General features: G+C 40.6%; 1 protein-coding gene across 1 annotated transcript in view; it reads right to left on the bottom strand.

The window, feature by feature from the left end:
- The window catches only part of SP1 (Sp1 transcription factor), a 38,413-nt gene extending 18,006 nt beyond the window's left edge, over window positions 1–20,407 (bottom strand). The window contains exons 1-3 of the mRNA XM_053895668.1: window positions 20,301–20,407; window positions 19,106–19,260; window positions 17,275–18,790 (exon numbers count right to left, since the gene is read on the bottom strand). Of these exons, the coding sequence (XP_053751643.1) occupies window positions 17,275–18,790; window positions 19,106–19,260; window positions 20,301–20,307 (1,678 nt within the window). The 5' untranslated portion in view covers window positions 20,308–20,407. The remainder of the gene's footprint in view (window positions 1–17,274; window positions 18,791–19,105; window positions 19,261–20,300) is intronic.
- Between the last annotated feature and the right edge of the window lie 2,775 nt (window positions 20,408–23,182).

The raw sequence follows: 23,182 nt of genomic DNA on the forward strand, positions 1-23,182 counted from the left end.
TCTCTCTCAAAATAAGTAAACAAAAAAAATTAAATACATTCAAATTTAAATAAAGTAGAAGAAAACACACCAAAATTTGTGACTGTGATGGGGAGTAGTTATTAGTTTTTTCTCCTTTCAATTTCTCTCATTTTCTGTAATATAATTATATAACTTTTATCATTAAAAACACCTACACAGGGGGCGCCTGGGTGGCTCAGTCGGTTAAGCGTCCGACTTCAGCTCAGGTCATGATCTCGCGGTCTGTGAGTTCGAGCCCCGCGTCGGGCTCTGTGCTGACAGCTCAGAGCCTGGAGCCTGTTTCAGATTCTGTGTGTCCCTCTCTCTCTGACCCTCCCCCGTTCATGCTCTGTCTCCCTCTGTCTCAAAAATAAATAAACGTTAAAAAAAAAAAAAAATTAAAAAAAAAAAAAAAGAAAGCACTGTACCAATCCCACACAGGGCTTACTACTTTAAAAAAATAATAATAAATAAATAAATAAAATAAAAACACCTAGACAGCAAAAAACTAAATTAAAAAAAAAAATCAGCCTGTGCATCTCACCCTTTTATTATTAACCATGTTTTATAGATTTAACAACTGATTCTTCACATCTCAGTAAATGGGTAGTTTTCTTGAAGTATGGAGCAATCTGCACGATGTCAAAGGTTCTTACCAGTAGGTGTCACTATAACTAAATGATGGAGGAGTTTTTAAAGTCCACCCTCCCAGCAAAGAGGCTTAGGGGGGCAAAAAAAGGGAAAAGCAATCCACAAATTTTAACTGGGATCATTTGAGGAAGTATAATTCAGAGGTCTCTCCATCAAAACTAGATTGTTTTTTTCCAGCTTTGGTTATGTTTCTTTCTTTTTTTTAATTTTTGACATTTATTTATTTTTGAGACAGAGCGGTGAGTGCGGAGGGGCAGAGTGAGAAGGAGACACATAATCCGAAGCAGGCTCCAGGTCCTGAGCTGTCAGTGCAGGGCCTGATGCAGGGGTCGAACTCTCGAACGGTAAGATCATGACCTGACCCGAGGTTGGAAGCTTAACCCACTGAGCCACCCAGGCGCCCCAGTAATGCTTCTTTACTAAACACTGTAGTTTTATGTTACCCAACATGAATTCAAAAGTACAGATATCCCTATTTTTTGTGTCCAAAAAATAAAGATCTCAAAATTTGATTATTAGTAACATACTGAAATTCTCCTACTAAATTCCAAGACTTTCACCTACTTCCCACCTTTATCAACATCATTCCACAATGAAAACTGGTTTTCAAGAAAGAGAAAATAAGTAAGAATTGTCATATCTTCCCCCCAACTCTCAGCACAGTGATAGTTTCCTGGAGAAGGGGTCTCACTTTAACATCCCTCCCAAACTAGCTGTAATTACTATTATTATTCAAACTGGTATGATTTATTTAAATCATTTAATTTAATGATATAATAATTTGTAATTTATTTAAACACACACACACACACACACACACAGAGGAAAGCTGTGGGAGAAGGATATAAAGATTAAGAGAATATAGTCATTTGGTTCAGTTTATTAAGAGCAAGAAAGTGATGAACAGGAGAATAATAAAATTAATTTTGGACTTAATTCATGCTTCCACTTTCCTGATTAAAGGAAAGATGAGGCAGTTCTTTCTGCCCACAGGTCCTATCTCCATGCTTAATAAAACCACTTTTTCTGCACCAAAAAAAATAAAATAAAGGAGAGATAAGCATATCTTCTCCTCTCTTGTTGGTTTTTAAATCAGGTTCTTTTTTTTTTTTTTTTTAAAGTTTTTATTTTGAGAGACACACACACACACACACACACACACACACACACACAGAGGAGGGGCAGAAAGAGAGAGGGAGTGAGAGAATCCCAAGCAGGCTCCACACATAGCACAGAGCCCAATACAGGGCTCCATCCTGCAAACTATGAGATCATGACCTAAGCTGAACTCAAGAGTCAGATGCATGGGGGCGCCTGGCTGGCTCAGCTGGTTAAGTGTCCAACTTCAGTTCAGGTCATGATCTCATGGTTTGTGGGTTCGAGCCCCATGTCAAGCTCTGTGTTGACAGCCTAGAGCCTGTTTCAGATTCTGTGTCTCCCTCTCTCTCTGTCCTTCCCCTGCTCAACGCGCTGCCTGTCTCTCAAAAATGAATAAACATTAAAAACAAGTTGGAAAAAAAAAAAAAGTCAGATGCTTAACCAACTGAGCCACCCAGGTGCCCTAAATCAAGATTATTTTGACTGACAGTTGGACTTTTCATATCCATAAACTGATATTTTTAAATTACCGGGAGGCTCTGATGATTAAAATTAACAAGGACATTAAATACACTATTAATGCACTATAATGGTGCAGTTGACAAACCTAGGTTTGAATCCTGGTTTCACCACTTACCAGCAGAGTAACCTCTCTGAGCCTTACTTTCCTCATCAGCAAAAAAGATATAATTATACTGGACTAATAAAATTAATGTAAAGCAGGGGCACCTGGATGGCTTTGTTGGTTAAGTGTCCAACTTCGGCTCAGGTCATTATCTCATGGTTCGTGGGTTCAAGCCCTACATCGGGCTCTGTGCTGACAGCTCAGAGACTGGAGCCTGCTTCAGATTCTGTGTCTCCCTCTCTCTGCCCCTCCCCTGCTCCCACTCTGTCTCTCTCTGTCTCAAAAATAAACATTAAAAAAAATTAATATAAAGCATACTTAGCATCGTTCCTGACACATAGGAGGCACTCAATAAATCACTGTATATTAAGAAAATAAAAGGGTTGAATGTGACTTTTAATGTTTTTTTCCTCCCATCTATATGTGCACCCCTACTACTCACAGTATGTTATTTTGAACTTATCTAGAAGAGTTATAATATCAAATTCAATCATCGGTGTGTTTTTTTTTCCTTGGGGGGAAAAAAAAGCTACAGGTTGGTTCTTCTCTAAAGGTTTTCAGTAAAGAAGAATCTACTGTGACTAATGTATTCTTCTCACATTTCTCCCCACAAAATAAGATTTATATTAATTAAAGTTTTTCTCTTGAAAAAAACTCAATCATCAGTATCTCTAAAACAGCACCAATAAAAGAATATTGTAAAACAAACAAAAAATAAAAAGCACATTAATATTTTGCTTCTAACCACTGGATGTACCATTAAAAAAGGAAAATCATATCAAAGTCTTCAAATTATATTTGATTCCCATTAAAAGTAGTTTGGTGTTGATTAGTAATGCAGAAATAACCATTCTGAATACACAGTGTTGTCTTGAAAGGAGAAACAGTACAGATTAAACTTCATGTTTTCAGAAAACTTTCTGGATAAAATATAGTAATGAGATGCTATGTGATAATAAAACCATGAAAGCATGTTGAAGTAGAAATGTACATAGGGAAGATAAGTTCTTTAAACTCAGGTATCCTAGAGACTCTCCCCTAAACAAGACCAGATTAATTTTGCTTGTAGGGCCTGAAGAAAAATGAATAGTAATAGTCATCTATCATGTTTTGTGGTAAGATTTTTTAAAAATAGTACTAATAAGAGTAACGGAAACCAAAAAAGGATATGGAAACATCCAAAATCCTACCATCCCATCAAATCATTATCACTTTTCCATCTTTTCCCAATACTATTCATAGGCACAATACACTTTACCTATTTGTGATAATAGTTACATTATACATAAAAGTCTGAAATAAAGAAGTAACTCTTCATCTACACCATTCTGAGATCCCTGCAGTGACCAAATACGCACCTACGTGCTGAGTACCTCTTAATGATAGAGCTCTTAAAGTTTATGCATGAGTAATGCCTGCAGTACAATTATATAATCTGAGGTACTATAGTTAATATTTCAACCGCTCCCTAAGCATAAACTCTACAGTCACTTTTTAATATGAGAACCAGACTTCATCTTGTCTTAATTTACCTAGATTACTAGGTAAGTACTAAAAGCAAATATTCTCATTTATACCTAGTGTTGCAAAAACACACTGCTGCTTTAAACTGCCAATGACAGTATCACAAAAGGATGGGAGACAGAAATGCTACTCCATGAAAATATACAGGTGCTCATCTATGCATCTGTGTACTCCTTCTCTTATACTGGTTTCCTTCAACTTTTGCTTGATATGGCAATGGATAATTCAGACATATTTAATATATTTTAGGTTTTCTGTTCCTTTAATACTACATAATGAATGAATCACCAATAAACTCCTAACAACTTATTCTAAGTACATTATGATTCAAAATGACAAAGCTGGGGCGCCTGGGTGGCTCAGTCGGTTAAGCGGCCGACTTCAGCTCAGGTCATGATCTCGCGGTCCGTGAGTTCAAGCCCCGCGTTGGGCTCTGTGCTGACAGCTCAGAGCCTGGGGCCTGTTTCGGATTCTGTGTCTCCCTCTCTGTGACCCTCCCCCGTTCATGATCTGTCTCTCTCTGTCTCAAAAATAAATAAATGTTAAAAAAAAAAATTAAAAAAAAAAAAAAAGACAAAGCTGTATGCTCCATTATATTCTATATTTAAAACACAGGAAAATTTGAAACTACCTGAATATTTGACAAAAGAGAAATAAATTGTGGCAAATGACTTGATAGAATAGGACACAGTAATTAAAAACCACCCCTTTAGAAAGAGATATAAAACAAGGATCCTTACTATTACAACTATTACTTAACAAGAATGAAGTATAAATACTAGAAAGGAGTAGGTAAAATTATTTGTGGGTCACAGGAGTATACCTAGAAATCCAAAGAAAATCACTAAAACTATTGAAAGCAGTAAGATTACAGTAAGCCATATGAAATCAATGCCCATAAGTCAATAGCTTTCCTATTTACAAACTAAGAATCTGTAAGAAATAAAATGGAAGAGGGGTGACTGGATGCCTCAGTTGGTAGAGCATGCGACTCTTGATTTCATGGTTGTGGGTATGAGCCTCGTGTTGGGTGTAGAGATTACTTAAAAATAAAATCTTAAAGCTCTTCCCGTAAGCAGCCTGAGGGGATCTCTGAAAATGGTCCGCTATTCACTTAGCCCAGAGAACCCAAGAAAATCATGCAAATCAAGAGGTTCAAATCTTCATGCTCGCTTAAAGAATACTGGTGAAACTACTCAGGCCATTAAGGACATGCATATCTGAAAAGGACCAAGCATCTGAAAGATGTCACTTTGCAGAAGCAATGTGTGCCATTCTTCGCTACAATGGTGGAGTTGGTAGGTGTGCCCAAGGCCAAACAGTGGGGCTGGACACAATGTTGGTGGCCCAAAAAGAGTGCTGAATTTTTACTGCACATGCTTAAAAATGCAGAGAGTAATGCTGACCTTAAGGGTTTAGATGTAGATTTCCCTGGTCATTGAGCACATCCAGGTGAACAAAGTCCCCAAGATGCGGCACAGAACTTAACAGGGCTCAGGGTCAGATTAATCCATACATGAGCTCTCCCTGGCACATGGAGATGATCTTTACTGAAAAAGAGCAGATTGTTCCTAAACCAGAAGAGGAAGTTGCACAGAAGTAAAAAATATCCCAGAAGAAACTGAAAAAAAAAAAAAAAAAAAATTTACGGCCTGGAAGTAAATTCTGCATAAAATAAATGCAAATAAAAGTAAAAACCAGAAGGGGTGCCTGGGTGGTTCAGTGGGTTAAGCATCCAACTCTTGATTCCAGCTCAGATCACAATCTCACAGTTCATGAGTTCGAGCCCCAAGTAGGGTTCTGCACTAACAGCATAGAGCCTGCTTGGTATTCTCTCTTCCCTCTCTCTGCCCCATCCCCCAACCCAAAATAAACAAACATTTAAAAAAAAGTAAAAATGGAAAACAAATCTTAAAAATTAATTAATTAAAAAAAGGAAGAAAAGGTCCTATTCATAAGAACAGCAAAAACTATAAAATACTAAGCTTAACCAGCAAGAAATGTGTAGGACAAATAAGAAAATAATGAAAACATAATGAATCAATCAAAATAAAAATTCCCATCACTTCTCAGCTTTTTGGCTAAAATCAAATGTAAAATAAAAATCCCAGAAGTATTTATTTGGGGAACCTGACAAAATGTGTCAAATTCACCTGGAAGAATAAGAGACCAATCAGGAAAAATGTTTAAGTAGTAATGAGGGAAAATATTAAAGCTTTTATAAGATATATTAAAACAAAGTACTAGGAAAAAAATAAAAACAGGCAACTCAGAAAAGAAAAAATGCAAATAATAAATGAAAATATATTTAATTCCCTAATACTCAAATAATGCTAATTAAAGCAAGAATCTTTTTCCCCTTCTTATTGGCAAAGACTGATAATAATGGGAATATAAATTGTTAGCTTTAGAAAATCAATTTAACTGTAAATATCAAAATATTAAATGTATAAAACCTTTGACCCACTGATGCTTAGAATTTTTTTTAAGTAAGCTCTACAGCCAACGTGGGGTTTGAGCTCACAACCCCGGGAGCAAGATCCACATGCTCTACCGACTGAGCCAGCCAAGTGCCCCTCTTAGAATTTTTTTTTAAATTGAGGTGAAATTCACATAGCATACCATTAACCATTAGCATACAATTAACCATTTTAAAGTGTATGATTCAGTGGCATTTAGTGCATTTACAATGCTGTGCAACCACTACCTCTCTATACTTTCAAACTTTCAGCACCCCAGAAAAATACCCATACCTATTAAGTAATCATTCTCCATTTTCCCCTCACCCCATGCCTTGGCAACCAGTGTCTACAGATTTTCCTATTCTAGATAGTTCATATAAACAGAATGTTAAAATATGTGACCTCTTCTCTCTGGCTTATTTCTTTCATTTAACAGAATGTTTTGGGGCACCTGGGTGGCTCAGTCAGTTAAGCGTCTGACTTTGGCTCAGGTCATGATCTATCTCACAGTTCATGAAGTCAAGCTCCACATCAGGCTCTATGCTGACAGCCTGGAGCATGCTTGGGATTCTTTGTCTCCCTCTCTCTACCCCTCCCCCGGCACGTGCTCTGTCTCTTTCTCTCTCAAAAGTAAATAATAAACATTATTAAAAAAAAAACACCAACAACAGAATGTTTTCCAGGCTCACTCACATTGCATTTATCAATACCTCATTCCTTTTAATGGCTGAATAATATTCCATCACATGGATATATCACATTTTGTTTATCCACTGGACATTTAGATTGTCTCCATCTTTCCATAACCATGAATAATGCTGCCATAAACACTAGTATACAAGTTTCTGTGGGGCCATATGTTCCTTTTTCTCTTAGAAATATACCTAGGGGGATGCCTGGGTAGCTCAGTCATTAAGCATCTGACTTTGGCTCAGGTCATCATCTCACAGTTTGTGAGCACAAGCCCCACTTTGGGTAAAATATGGTCAAGCCCTGCTTCGGGTGAGCCCTGCTTCTCTCTCTATCACTCTCTCTGTCCCTTGTGGGATTTTCTCTCCCTCTCTCTTTGCTTCCCACTCACTAGTGCCCTTTCTCTCAGAAAGAAGAAAGAAAGAAAGAAAGAAAGAAAGAAAGAAAGAAAGAAAGAAAGAAAGAAAGAAAGAAAGAAAGAAAAAAGGAAAGAAAAGAAAAAAGAAAAGAAAAGAAAAAAGAAAAGAAAAGAATATAATTAGGAGGGGCACACCTGGGTGGCTCAGTGGGTTGAATGTCTGAATCCTGATTTTGGCTCAGGTCATGATCTCACTGTTCATGGGTTCCAACCCAAGTCAGGCTAGCAAAGCAGTACATGACCTACTTGGGATTCTCTCTCTCCCTCTCTCTCTGCCCCTCCTGTGCATGTGTTCTCTCTCTCTCAAAATAAACATATAAACTTTAAAACTGAATAGTCCATGGAGTATAAAATTTTTTTACACAATTTTCCGTCCCTATGTTTTTTACTTTTTAATATTTGAGAGAGAGAGAGAGAGAGAGAGAGAAAATGAGCGGGGGAGGGGCAGAGAGACAGAGGGAGAATCCCAAGCAGGCACCATGCTGTCAGCACAGAGACCAACTCAGAGCTCGATCCCATGAACTGGAAATCATGATCAGAGCAGGAATCAAGAGTTGGCCATGCCCCACATCCGGCTTTCTGTCAACATGAAGCTAACTTCAGATTCCCTGTCCCTCTCTCTCTGCCCCTCCTCCTCCCTCCCTCCCTCTCTTCTCTCTCTCTCTCTCTCAAAAATAAACATCCATGGGGGCGCCTGGGTGGCTCAGTCGGTTAAGCGTCCAACTTCGGCTCAGGTCACGATCTCGCGGTCCGTGAGTTCGAGCCCCGCGTCAGGCTCTGTGCTGACTGCTCAGAGCCTGGAGCCTGTTTCAGATTCTGTGTCTCCCTCTCTCTCTCTGACCCTCCCCCGTTCATGCTCTGTCTCTGTCTCAAAAATAAATAAATGTTAAAAAAATTTTTTAAATAAAATAAAATAAAATAAAATAAAATAAAATAAAATAAAAAAATAAAAATAAACATCCATGGTGGGGGGCTGGGTAGCTCACTCAGTTGAGCATCTGACTTCAGCTCAGGTTGTCATCTAATGATTCCATTTGTGAGTTCAACTCCACATTGGGCTCACTGCAGTCAGCACAGAGCCTGCTTCAGATCTTCCATCCCCCTCTCTGCCCCTCCCCCACTCGCACTCTCTCAAAAATAAACAAGTTAAAAAATAAATAAACATTACAGAGAAAAAAAAAGAGTTGGCTGCTTGATCGACTGAGCCACCCATGTTTTCAACATGCGCCTATTTAAGTTGAAATGTTTATTTCTTAAATTTTTATGGTAAGGCACACCTAAGTAATATAATATATATAATATTTTTCAATACCTCCATTTTAGTTACCGAAATAACATTTTAAGAATTAAACAAAGGGGCGCCTGGGTGGCTCAGTCGGTTAAGCGTCCAACTTCGGCTCAGGTCATGATCTCACAGTTCATGAGTTTGAGCCCCGCGTCGGGCTCTGTGCTGACAGCTCAGAGCCTGGAGCCTGTTTCAGATTCTGTGTCTCCCTCCCTCTCTGACCCTCCCCTGTTCATGCTCTGTCTCTCTCTGTCTCAAAAATAAATAAATGTTAAGAGAAAAAAAAAAAAAGAATCAAACCAATTGGAAGCGCCTGGGTGGCTCAGTCGGTTGAGGGTCCAACTTCAGCTCAGGTCATGATCTTGCAGTCTGTGAGTTCAAGCCCCGCGTCAGGCTCTGTGCTGACAGCTCAGAACCTGGAGCCTGCTTCAGATTTTGTGTCTCCCCCTCTCTCTGCCCCTCCCCTGCTCACACTCTGTCTCTGTCTCAAAAATAAATAAAACATTAAAAAATAAATAAACCAATTAGTTGTCAAAACGTTTTCAGAAGTAAATCAAAGAACCACGAGTAATTTAAGTCTGGATGCATCTGAGTTTGCTTCATATTGCAGGTAAAAATAATACAATGTGATGATATGTTAGAGCTTTTATTAAGACAGCTCCCACCAGGCATTTGACTAAAAGATTAATTACCATTACACCAAGATGTCTGGCCAAGCTGCAGTTTCCTAAGTAAGTATATAAGCTAGAGATGAGAATATCCAATTGTCTGGGACAACAGTTTTCTGTGGCTGGGGGGTGGGGGAATCACAGAATTATTTCCATAAAGGGAAATGTTTGCCAGCAACAAGCCATCTTTACTTTTTGTGGCGTTTTATGCGAAAGTAATTAAAATAAAGAGGTAAGCAATTACCAGTTACCTAAGAATGATTTATCATTAAAAGCATGCTCACATTGTATATCATGACAATTTTTCTTATACAATCCAAACCAGCAATAATTCCTGTCTCAAATCTCAACCCTTGAGTTCCATTTTAAGCATTTTACTTTACAAACATCTGAGATTTAAGTAACCTAAAAGCAGCTGGATAATAACTATTATGTATATATTAATGATCTTGCTCCATTAAGTTAGGAAATTTGGAAATAATCTTATGAGAAAAGTACTCAGAAAAGTTAAAAATGTAGTTCTGACTATAAACATAGCACAAAAATGTGAGGGTTTTTTTCTTTTTTTTTTTTAAAGTTTCTTTATAGAGGGGCGCCTGGATGGCTCAGTCAGTTGAGCACCCGACTTCAGCTCAGGTCATGATCTCACGGCTCATGAGTTCGAGCCCCACATCAGGCTCTGTGCCGATAGCTCAGAGCGTGGAACCTGCTTCAGATTCTGTGTCTCCCTCTCTCTCAGCTCCTCCCCTGCTCACACTCTTTCTCTCAAAAATAAACAAACATTAAAACAAGTTTTTTAAATAAATGGAAATAAAGTTTCTTTATAGAAGGTAAAAGCAAAGTTACCAAAGTAAGCATATTTTTTCAAAAAATGAAAAATAGTATTACCATATGATCCATCAATCCTACATCTGGGTATATATGCAAAAGAGTTGAAAGCAGGATCTCAAAGAGATTATTTATACACCCAAGTTCACAGCAGTACTATTCCCAAAAGCCAAGAGGCAGAAGCAACCCAAATGTCCATGATAGATGAACAGATAAAGACAATGTGGTATATGCATACAATGAATATTATTCAGCCATACAAAGGAAATCCTGTCATATGCTACAATATAGATGAACTTCGATGATATTATGCTAAGTGAAATAAGCCAGCCACAAAAAGACAAGTACTCTATGATTCTACTTATGTGACAAATTAGTAGTCTAAAGTAGTCAAATTTATAGAAAGTAGAATAATGGTTGCAAGGGAATGGTGGGGGAGGGGAAACGAGTTCAATGGGTACAGTTTCAGTTTTGTATGGTAAAAAAGATCTGGAAATCTTCTGCAATGTGAATATACTTAATTAACACTATTGAACTGTTCATTTAAAGATGATTAAGATGGTAAATTTAAGAAAGGAGGAACAAGATGGCAAAAGAAAAATCAAAGACATCTCGTTACTTTGAAAACATGAAGGTGCTGACACCTCAGAGCCTGGAACCTGCTTCGGATTCTGTGTCTCCCTCTCTCTCTGCCCCTCCCCTGTTCTAAGATGAATAAATACTATAAATAAATAAATACACACATACATACATACATATATACATACATACATACCTGACAATATATAACACAGTAAAAGAAAACTGTAAATCCAAAATAGTGTGGCCCTATTGTTTCGTACATTTTCTGCAACTGTCAGTATTCGTTGTGTGAAAACTTGTCCCCTCTGGAGTGCACTAAGAGTAGATAACTATAGCACAACAATAATTGGAGCTCCATGAAAGCCAAGGACCATCATCTGTTTCAGTGAATTCTGAGAGCCTAGCACATTTGACACACAGTAAATATTCAATAAATTTTGCTAAATTTGTCTATGAATAAAGCATGAATCTATTTTCACTGCTACACTTTTTGTATCTAACTCTTAAGTCTGCTGGGGGCAATTATATTACTAAGTATACTGGTGTTCAGTAAATGCCTATGTAAGTTAACCTAACAATGAGTATTACTGAATTTCTTAACAGCCTTTAATGCTAAACAAGGAAGCCATTCAAAACATGATAATACCAACAAGATAATCTGTTAAGAGAATGCCAAACCAAAGAAATTTCTTGATAATATGGAAAATTTCCAAATACAGTTTTCAGAGTTAAGAGCTTTTTACCTTCTTTAAAACAAAATAAACATGAGTGCAAGAAATTCTAGGCATAGTACTTTTCAGATACCACCAGTGACCATAAGAGATATTATACATTGTCTATGTAAAGGCCTGGACAAAATTGGGGCCTATATAGTCTCTCAAAGAGTTGTTAAACTATATCCCCAACAAGTATGTCAGGATAGTTTTTTTGTTTTTTTAAATCAGAAATGTGGTGGGTAGAGAAGGCAGGCACTGAAAGGGAATTTCCTGATAACATGGAAAACAATAGATGACGAACAATAAGGAGATAAAGTTTGCTATGAAAATGTCTCAAGCATATCAGGAAAAAAAATAAGAAAGGTAACAGGGAAAACACATCGCATCTCCTTAACTGTAAAAAGGAAAAAGGGGGTGGGGATAACACCATTCTACACACATATCTCTATATGATATAGCTGACCTTCATGTTTTCAAAGTAACGACATGTCTTTGATTTTTCTTTTGCCATCTTGCTCCTCCTTTATGTTTTGATCACATCACTATTTATATTTTGCTTAATTAAATTCAAATTAATCTGATTACAACAAATCATGATTCATAACAAAAAGTTTATGAAGAAGTTGTTGTTGGGGTGCCTAGGTGGCTCAGGCCATTAAGCGTCAGACTCTTGGTTTTGGCTTAGCTCATGATCTCACCGGCTGGTGAGATTGAACCCTTCCCCCAATCCAGCTCTCTGCTGTCGGCACTGAGCCCACTTTGGATCCTCTGTCCCCTTCTTTCTGCCCCTCCATCCCTCTCTTTTCTCTTCTCTCTCCCTCTCAAAAATAAACATTTAAAAAATAAAAATCTTAAAACAAAAAAATACTAGTGTAATATAGTGGAAAAAGATATTGATCTGAATTCAAAAGATCTGTTACAGTGACCTCTGGCAAGTCGTTGAAACTACTCCACATTCTGTCAAAATGGGGGTACTGGAAGGGTTGAGGGTTTTCAGCTCTAACAGTCTTCAGTTTAGTTGCTACTACCATTGATAGTCTGGCTTAATTGTATTGTTTGCAAAGAGCTGTAATTTTTAATCCATCAAAAAAGGTCAAATTCAACGAAGAACATACTGAATAATATGAAAAGATCCACCTTAACAGCATTTAACCTTTTTTAGATTATTTGCAGCAAACATTTGCTTTCCTATAAAAATAATATTTTTTACATTTTCAGAGATGTATAGATTTTTAATTTAGTTCTCTCATCATTTAACGGTCAAGTCTCTATCTTCACATAGGGATTTTATATTTTAACTCCTTCAAAATTGTTAAGTCATTATTTATTTTGTACATAGGACGATTTACAGTAAATTAGAAAGGCACATCCAAAGTTGTCAAACAAGTAATACTGCCCAGTCTCCATAAGCTATTCAGAGTTTTAAAAACACTGAAGCAAAAGTACAATTCAACTTCCAGCTTAAATTTGCAACCAACTCTAAAAAATAAAAAATAAAAAAATAAATCTTTCTACAGAAACTTTTTCAGGGTCTTCTAAGGGAAACAATTCTTAAAACCTAGCATGGTATTAATAATATAATCATAATGAGGGCATATACACTTTAAAATAATGGTTAGGCACACAAGCCCGAATAATAATGCTAAATGTTAGAGAAAGGAATAGCATTATTATGACACACCTTCTGTAGGAAATATGAAGAACAATAAACATCAAAGTAAAAAAGTTCAACTAATATTATCCATTAATGGTTAGACATCTGATAAATAACTTACAAAGCATTATGTAACAGAGCTTTTCCACAGATGTTCATTTTACATCTTAAAACATTTTCAAGGAGAGAAAACAAAACAATTAGAAGCAAGGAATGAGGAAAACTAAATTATTAGTGGCAACATTTAAATGCTACTTTACAAAGTGGAACAGTTAAAAGGAAAGGGAGATATGAGAACAGAATAGATATTAAACTTTTCTGAAACACTAGGCACCCTTGTGCTCTTGTTATTTAATTAAGAACTAAAATGGCCACATTACACAATGCAACGTGATTTAACAATGACGTCATTTACAGAAAGCCACTGGAATGAATAAATAGGAGCAACTGACAAGGTCTGAGGACTGTCTTCTCATTCTTTTCAAATCAATGAAGGCACCTAGATTTTAAAGGAGACCTTTTCTACTTAAATTGAAATCACTTAAAAACACTAACATCACCTTCAGAAACAAATATAACATTAGATAAAAAAGGCAAACGATGCAGAAACATGTGATGTTATATTTGATAAAGTATATTATTTTAAAAAAGAAAATTATCTCATTTAATCTTTTGCCCTAGAATAATTCTAAACACATTCAAATCAGCTAAACCCATTTACATTGTTCAGGTACCCTAGTCTAAAATGCAACTTTTTAACAAATTAGGTCTAGGCAATCTGACCGCAAGTTTAGCGACACTGTTGGCAAACTAACTCTGGTATCACATTTAACTTAACTTCTAAGAGAAGACATTTTCCTGACCCCGATAAAACCAAGCAGATGTGAGATTTTTATTTTTAGTGCCTGAAATTTAACTGAGTGAATTATAGCCATCAAGGAAATATGTTCTATTCTCCTGCCAAAGACCAGCCCTGAACTCTTTATTAGGCAGAACTCCCACGAAGTCATACAAACTGTCTTTCAAAGCTGCACCCCCACCCCCCAACCTGGTAGAAGAGTTTTCAGGACATAGCAGTGTCTGAGAAAAAACCTGAAGCTTTAAACTGGAAAAAAAAAAAAACAAAAACACAAGATCTGTGAGAGTGTAACTACAAAATGAGAGGAAAGGGTGTTGATTTAAAAGACAACAAAACAAGCTGCAGATAACTTAAAACAAAACAACAACAACAACAAAAACCCCTCGGAGCCCATAGATCATTTCACTGTCTAGAAATTAAACTTAGTTTACTGGGTGGTCCCTTCCTCACTACCACCCACCAGGGGCTGAGCCATAAAAAACACAGGATATTGAGATGGGTGGCTTACTTTGGTTCTAAGTTTGTGCTTTTGCCTGTGTATTCAGCAAACAAAAATAAACAGTGAAAGTCAACAGGGGAGCTTAAATGATTTCTAAAAGATGATTTTTAAAAATAATAAAAGTAAACAAAGTGAACACCAAGGAGGCTGCAGGCTTCCACAACCATGTAATAAAGTCTCATTTTGTAGAATGCTATGTATCTATCCACCAAGCTATACCTCACAACAGGACTTCACATTCAAAGCTCTTTCTACTACATTATACTGGCAAGAGATTGAGCTTTTCCAGTAAAATCACTATATACCAGTAAGGGGGTAAAATGAGCCATTTTTAGCAGCCAGGCAACTGCTGAACAGCATTAAGGCTTCTAGGAAACGATTTTATTAGCTTTCATTAAGGATAAAGTTAGATCAACTGAAGGGGAAAAAAACGTTGCAGAAGACTAACCAGAAAGAAGGAAACTTTTCTCTTCAGAAACCACTATTAATGAAGCAACCAATCCCAACTCTCACAAAATGGCCTTTCAGAGGCTCATTCTTTCATTAGTGAATGTCAAGCTGCTGCTACTTTACAGAAAGGCATGCATTTTCTTGAGCTCAGAGACCATCAATAATAGCTAGGTAGCCCTATCCTATGACATATTAAATGGCAGGCTTCCCCAGAGCATGATTTAGCAATGAGAGTACCTCATAACTGTTCTCCAGAGCCTAAGTTATAAACCTTTTAAAAATTGCAAGGATCCAAATTATTACTAACTGGAACAATCTCGCAGTTTTGCCTTCCTTTGACAAAGAGCAAAACTGCTGGATACAACAACCTAAGAGCAAAGAGAAAACAAACATGCTAGTAAAGGTTATCCAGCAAAGTGTCTAATTTTCCAGGCTGCTGAATTTCGTTTTCATTAACTTTTTCCCATTTCTACTATCATAATTTTTAGCCTATAAAACACTTGGCCAACTCTAGAACATTAAATTTCAAAGAAGCAAAGACAGCTTTTCTAAAACATTTTTAACAATCTAAAGATTTCTCATGTCCTAAGTTAAAACTAACCACAAGCCCTAGCTCTGGCTGTAGTCTGGCCACTTAACTGCTTCTTCATACCTCAACATCCTCTTCTAGAAAATAAGGCAGTTGTACTAGATGATTTCTTAGGCCCCTTCCAGCTCTAACTTTCTATTCCAAGATCTCCAATTTATTAAGAAAATTGTTATCTTAAGGCTCAAAATGTCATCATTCTAAACATGACCTCAAGAATGTAAAAAAGTTAGGGAACTTGAACAGATCCCCCCCTCCCCCATCACCATTTTCCAAAACTGCAGGAGACAGGAAATATGGTTGTCTATTTATTATCCTCTTTAATGTAAAAACCAGTATAAATGAAATGAGAACTTGGGGCACCTGGTTGATCAGTGAGAAAAGCATTCAACTCTTGGTCTCAGAGTCATGAGTTCAAGCCCCACGTGGGGTGTAGAGATTACTTAAATAAAACTTTTTAAAAAAATGAACTGAGAACTCTAATAAAAGTAAACAATTCATAAACCCACATGTATTCCAACAGAACTAGAAGTTTGGTGACATTAAACTATTTCCCATCATAATTTTTATATATCATGGCAGAATATAAAAATCTATAGAATCATTTTCTTGTACCTTATTAAAGATTAGCTCTATTGCCACAGAATTTAAAATGACAAAATTCTAAACAGACTTTCACTTTTTTAAATGGACACGTTTCAAATTTCAAATTAACCAACAGTGAAACACTGTTCAAAATGAATAATTGAATATTGTGGTCAACTGATTCAACATACATTCCAATACATACCTCTTCCCCGAGGACTCTTTTTCCCTTCAATGCTCTCCTTATTCCTAACTCCTCTCAACTCCACCTCCCCACTCCATTCCAGGCCATGCTCCCTTTCTCTACCCTCCCTTCTCAACCATACATTACTTTCAAAGCAGTCTAGGAAGTGGTTTTCTCATCTAGGAAGTACCAGAACCACCCAGCAAGCTTACTGAAAATATACATTAGTGTAAGGGGAGGCATACAGATTCCACTTTTAAGGTAACCAGAAGTTTAAAAAATTAAACTTTAATTAACCGGCTTGCTCAGAAAATAGGATACTCTAGCTAACTAAAAATTAACCGTGAAATTTATTTCATTAAAAATTCTTCCGGAATCCACTACGTCACTTTTCCCTCACTTAAGACTTACAGTTCATAAGAAATATCTGATTATTTAGTAACTGTCATACAAAGAGGTCAAGTTTATAATCAATTCTTATCTTACAAAGGGGTGGGCTTGTACGCCAAATAAAGCCCTTGAGGTAAGAATGGTTTTACGTTTTTAAAAAGTTGCAAAAACAAAACAAAACAAAAAGAATACTACATGTCTCACAAGCCCTAAAATATTTACTATCTGGCCCTTTACAGAAAAAGTTGCCGACCCTTGTTCTGTAGCACCAAAGGCACTGGAAGTACAGTGACCCCAGGGACGCTGCCCAGAAGTGCTCCTTTCTCATGAGATTAACTGAAAAAAAGTTTCCGTTAAGTCAGTTCCAAATGACTTAAACAGAATCATTGCCATTTCTCTAATCAACTCGCTCTCAAGAAACTGTTACCCACGAAAGTGTCTATTTCCTTCCTTAGACCCAACGGTTGCAGTTAAGATGCTATTTAGCTCTGGAAATTAATGTAAAAGATTGGAGGCTTACCTGGGGCATTTGCTATAGCCAAGGGCAGGCTTGGAAGCTGGTGCACCTGGATTCCTGAAGCACCCAATGCACTGAGGTTAATGGTCTGGAGGCCAGGCATGGAGGAGAGCTGAGCAGCATTCACAGTGACTGTGCCGGTAGGGATGGAGGCAGCTGAGGCAATGGGTGTAAGGGTGGTATTGCTGCTGCTGGTCTGCCCCAAGGAAACGCCCTGCATTGGGGCCAAGGTGATTGTCTGGGCCTGTGGGTTCTGAACTTGGAGATTCTGCAGCTGAAGAGTCTGCCAACTGACCTGTCCATTGGGCCCCACTGTTGGTGTCCGGATGATGATGGGGCCAGAGTTTGGAACAGCCTGAAGCTGGAGATTCTGGAGGGTTTCCTGGGAGATAGCTTGAGTTGTAAAGGTCTGCCCTGACAATGGTGCTGCTTGGAGGGCCTGGAGAGCCTGTCCCCCTTGAACAAGCTGAGGCTGGATAAGAATTTGCTGCTGTTGCTGTGTCTGCTGGTTCTGCTCTCCCTCTTTTTGCTGACTTGCTTGCAGAGAGCCTCCAGATGTCTGGTTCTGTTGGATGTTTAGAGCATCAGACCCCTGTAGCCCACTGACCCTCTGGGGTGTCTGCCCTTGAGAGTTGGTCCCTGCTGATCCGCTGGTGGTAAAGTTCATAATTCCCATGTTGCTGGTGGTAGTAGTTGTTGAGTAGCTATTGGCATTGGTGAAAAAGGAGCTGGAACTGGCTTGTGATGATACCAAACTGGCAGAACTGATGGCAGTCCCTGAGGTGGCGGGCTGTGAACCACTCTCTTGGGACCCAGAGCTGCTGATAGTGACTGCCTGAGAGCTAGGAGTCAAGGTAGCTGCAGAAACGCTGTTGACAGGTAGCAAGGTGATATTCCCATTTAGGGCCACTGGTACATTGGTCACATACTGAGTCTGTCCTGAGAGTACATTATTAGCCAGGCCTTGAAGGGGGACAGCCTGCTGGAGTAGATTTGGCATAGCAGCAATGATGTTGCCTCCACTTCCTCGATTTGTGATGATCTGTTGGTTTGCACCTGGTATGATCTGTATTTGACCAGAACCATCCTGCTGCACTTGGGCCCCAGTGGCAGCGAATTGCAGCTGTTGCCCATCAACGGTCTGGAACTGTGGGATTACTTGATACTGAATATTAGGCATCACTCCAGGTAATCCTGTCAGGACTTGCTGGTTCTGTAAGTTGGACGTGGCAGCCACAACATACTGCCCACCAGAGACTGTGCGATTCTTGGAAGACTCACTGCCATTGCTGCCATTGGTACTGCTGCCACTCTGTTCCTTTGAGGTAGGGGTAGCCCCAGAGGAGGAAGAGATGATCTGCCAGCCATTGGCACCCTGTGAGAGTTGTGTGGCTGTGAGGTCAAGCTCACCTGTGCCCCCTGACTGGCTCGGGCCCTGGGAGTTGTTGCTGTTTTCATTGGGTGACTCAATTCTGCTGCAAGTTGCTGCCAGCAGAGCCAAAGGGGATGGCTGGGATTCCTGGCCAGAAAAGAAAGGAAAGGAAAGGATAGGAAAGGAAAGGAGTTAGTTCACTGACACCCAGCTGCCAGCCCAGGGGGCAGTATAAAACAAATAAACAGCCAAAAGGTGCAAAGAATGGGGAAAAATAACAGAAACAAAAAGTTGCCCCATCTACACTGTTGAAATTCTCATCTGAGGGGATCTCCCAATCATCTGTGTCCCTAGCTACAAAATGGTTCAGCCCCTTCCTAAAAATGTTTCTGTGAAACAGTAATCATCCAGGAAAATTTACATTCTCTTAACATGTCCCCGTCTGTCCTGATTATCACTTACCTGCCCTCCTCCTCCTCCACTGCTGCTACTGCCTGTGCTGCTGCTTCGAGCCTGAGAAAAGGCACCACCACCATTACCATTGCCCCCATTATTTCCACCAACTCCTTTTTCAATCTTCACCACAGCTGTCATTTCATCCATGGAGTGATCTTGGTCTAAAAATTAGAGACAAACAACTTAAAGTTGGAGAAAGAAAAAAGGTAAAATGATATGATAAAACAGAAACATCAGTATGGTTTAAAGCACTAACGTAAAAAACAAAAAAAAAGTGGCTTGGAAAAGGGACAGCTGTAGGACATACAGAACATAAACTAGGCTGGGTGATGCTAAAACTGGGCCTCAATTCCCCCTTGCACAAAATTAAACTCCTAAAACATTGAAAATGTGCTTTGGGTATAGGAAATATGAGGAGCAGTGGACATGCTCAAAGAGTTTCAAAATATAAAAAAGTATCCCGGGGGGAAAAAAAGGAGAAGGATAGATAGGTAAGGCAAAAAACAACATGTGGGTGGACGGAAATCTTGCTAAAATTAGGGTCAAAGGATATGGAGAAAGAAAATTCAAGTGTAAAAAGCAACAATAGAAGAGGGGCAAGGTAAAAAGAACAAAAAGTGTGAGTGAGGAAACATTTGTGAATACTGCTAAAGGGGCTAAAGGGGTCCAGAGGTTAAGAATCTGGAGCTTTCGGGGAAGACAGAGGGCGGGCCCTAGAGGGAAAGGGCGGTTTCGGGGTGAGGGGCGTGGAAAGGGCGGGACGGTGGGGGGGAGGGGAAATCTACGGGGGGAGGGGAGGGCCTTGGGGCAGGCGGCGACCAGAGGGCGGACCAGGGAGGCGGTTGGCCCGGGCGGGGCCTGCACTGTTCGGGCCGCCCCCGCGGCTCCAGCCCCCGGCGGGAGGAGCCTCAGGCGGGCCGCCGAATAGTGGGGGGTAAGGCCCGTCCCCCGTGGCCGGGGCGGGCAGGGGGCGGGCGAGGCCACGCTGCCCCCTCCCCCGGGGCGGGCGGCCCATCCCCCTCTTTCTCGCAGGCCCCGCCACTGCCCCTTCTCCCTCCCTTCCCTCCGCCCCGGGCGGGACCAAGGCCGCCGCCGCCGCCTCCCGCCCGCCCCCCCTCACGGCGGGGACCGCCCGGTCGGCCCTCGCGCGCGCCCCCTCACTCCCCTCCCACCCCTAAGCGTGGAGTGGACTCATCCTTACCGCTCATGGTGGCAGCTGAGGGACGAGCTCAAGGGGGTCCTGTCCGGGGGGGTTGGGGGGGGCCAGGAAAAACGCGGACGCTGACGAGGCAAGCGAACCCGGACCGGACAGGGAGGGGGGGGGTAAGGAGGAGGGAGCAGCGCGCCACAAGCCCGGCCTCGGCCCCGCCCCTTCACTGCTGCCCCGCCCAATGAGGGAGGGAGAAAGGAGGGACATGAAGAAGAAGGACGGGCAGGCTGTCCAATGGCAAGATTCGCTTGCTCTCTGAGGCGTGTAAGACAAAGTTGCGTGCCGGGTGTCCGCCCAAGGAGGCCGCCCTCTCAGTTTTAAAAGCCAATGAAAGACGCAGGAAGTGAGGGTGGGCGGGAGCTGATGATGATAGGCTTGGAAAGAAACCAGTCAGCCGCCAGGCGGGCTCTCTGAGCGGTAGGGATAGGAAGAGCTTTGATTGGAATGACAGAATAACGACCAACCAGAACCCTGGACATGCCTGGGCAAAGTCCCTGGTGGGAGGTGGTAAGAAGTAGGCAGAAATGGGATAGGATGAAGCTGATCAAAACCAATCAGAAATCAGGCGGGCAGCTAGGAAAGTTCTGATTGGATTAACACTGAAAAAAAGACAAGATAGGACGCAAATTGACGCGAACGGAAAGCCAATTAAACGCCGAATGAACTCTGAGGGCGGGATTCTGGAGTGGGCAGAGAAGCGTTGGCGTCTCCCTCAGTCACTCAGTCCAATGAGGCGGCGAAGGAAGCCAGGCACCGCCTCCAACTTGGCCAATGGGCGTTACGGGAACCTCCCGACGTGGGGGAGGGAGCAGGGCTGTGCCAAGTGGAGTCCGTCGCCATTTTGGCCCTCCTCAGGGGAGTTTTTCGCAGTGATTAGGTGGCACGCTTCAGTGGAGCCCTTCTGCTCCACAAGTGTCAGGGCCACGACATTCGGTGCTCGGTTTTGCCTCGCCACCACGGCTCGTTTGAGTCTTCGCTTAACCGCTCTTAAAAGTGCCTCTCAAGTCTACTCCTTCCCGGGGTGGGCGGATGCCTCTGAATGTGGGTGTAAGCCCTGTGGGTGCGGGCGCGACGAAATCTGGCGACGCGTTCCCAGTTAATACTGAACTGACCATTCGCGAGGGCTTTGAGACTCCCAACTAACGCCATTTTATTAAGTTCTCCCAGCCAAAGGTGCTAACTACTTGATTGGTGTGGGGTTAACCTTCCAGGAGCTGGTCTGAGGCGAAGCGCATTGGAGAACCACCTAGAGCGAATGCCCTGCAAACCACTTCCTTTTTCTCCCCTTCATTGCAAATACCATCCAAGCATAAAGAGCTCCTGCTTTCGCAACCACAAAGTTAAAGGAGATTTTTTTCCCGAGGCACCTGAGTTTCTGGCCTTCCATCCCACCCCTCCTTTTTCCTGGTTTCGGTGGAGGCGGCCTGGGTGATTTGTCATTGCCACGGAGGTCATTCTCTGTAGCACTTAGTGTTGTCACTTCGTTATCTACAATCCAGCGCTTCGCGATACGTTGTCATGTTTTAAGGTCTGGATCTCCCTAAAACAGGCCTCTGCTGTTCTGGATAGGCCCTGAATAAGGTGAAGCGGTTGTTGAATGCCTACCGTGTTAGGGGCCTAAGGTCAGTTAGTCTTTCCCATTCCTCCTGTCCTTCTCACAAGGAAGATGATAGTAGTAGGATGTTACGTATTTTATAAGAAAGTTGGGCTGGGAAATAACTGGCCCAAGGTCACGAAGCTAGTAAGTTGTAGCGCCAGGTTCCAACCCGGAACAATCCCACAAAGATTTTTATTTTTTATTTTTTATTTTTTTTAGTGTTTGTTATTTGAGAAAGAGACAGGGAGCAAGCAGGGGAGGGGCAGAGAGAGAGGGAGACACAGAATCCGAAGCAGGCTCCAGGTTCTGAGCTGCCAGCACACAGCCCGAGGCGGGGCTCGAACCCACAGACGGCGGCAAGATCATAACCTGAACCGAAGTTGGATGCTTAACCCACTGAGCCACCCAGGCGCCCCCCCCAAAAAGTCTACTGTAGATTTTAAAACAAATAAAGCATGCCTGCTCTAACCACTTACATATGTATATATGAGTATATACACAGTTTTTTCAAAAACACTTTTGTATTCTCCTCTAGCTCCTGAAAAAAATTCCTGCCCTAATTTCCATGACAGCTCAGATGGCATTATCCTCTTGCACACCTTTATATAAAACATCACATTACATTACAATTAATAGCATCCCTCTAGATCAAAATTCTCAAAATATATCAGACAGACTCTATCCAAATCCTTTGGGCTGCTTTGTTTAAAAAGGTGGATTTGGGGGTGCCTGGGTGGCTCAGTCGGGGGTCGGGGGAACATGAGACTCTTCATTTTGGCTCAGGTCACGGTCTCCGTGTCAGGCTCCTCGCTGAGCATGAAGCCTACTTGGGATTTTCTCTCTCCCACTCTCTCTCTCTCTCTCCTTCTCTCTGTCTGTGCTCTTCCCTTGCACACACACAGTCATGCGCGAGCTCTCTCTTGTTCTCTCAAATAAACTTTTTTTTTTTTTTTAATATTAAGGTAGATTCCTAGTCTCCATCTCAGACTAATCAAATCAGATTCTTTGGAATGGGCTTGAGAATATGTATTTTTAAAGTTCTTTAAAAGTGATTCTTTTAAACTAAAAACTAGTTCTTTCAAGTGATTAGTCCCTAAGCCAGAGTTTAAGAAACACTAAGGGATAAAACTGGAAGAGAAGAAACTTCCAGAAGGGAAGAAACTTCCTGGAGGTTAGAAACTGCATTAGTCATCTTTGTAAACCAAGCTCTGGAGATTCTAACAGCTGTTTAGTGTATTCATCGAAAGACCACACCTAAACTTGCTGAAGGGGCTGG

Source organism: Panthera pardus, unplaced genomic scaffold (assembly GCF_024362965.1).
Source record: "Panthera pardus isolate Hobbes unplaced genomic scaffold, ASM2436296v1 HiC_scaffold_6, whole genome shotgun sequence".
Classification (NCBI taxonomy): domain Eukaryota; kingdom Metazoa; phylum Chordata; class Mammalia; order Carnivora; family Felidae; genus Panthera; species Panthera pardus.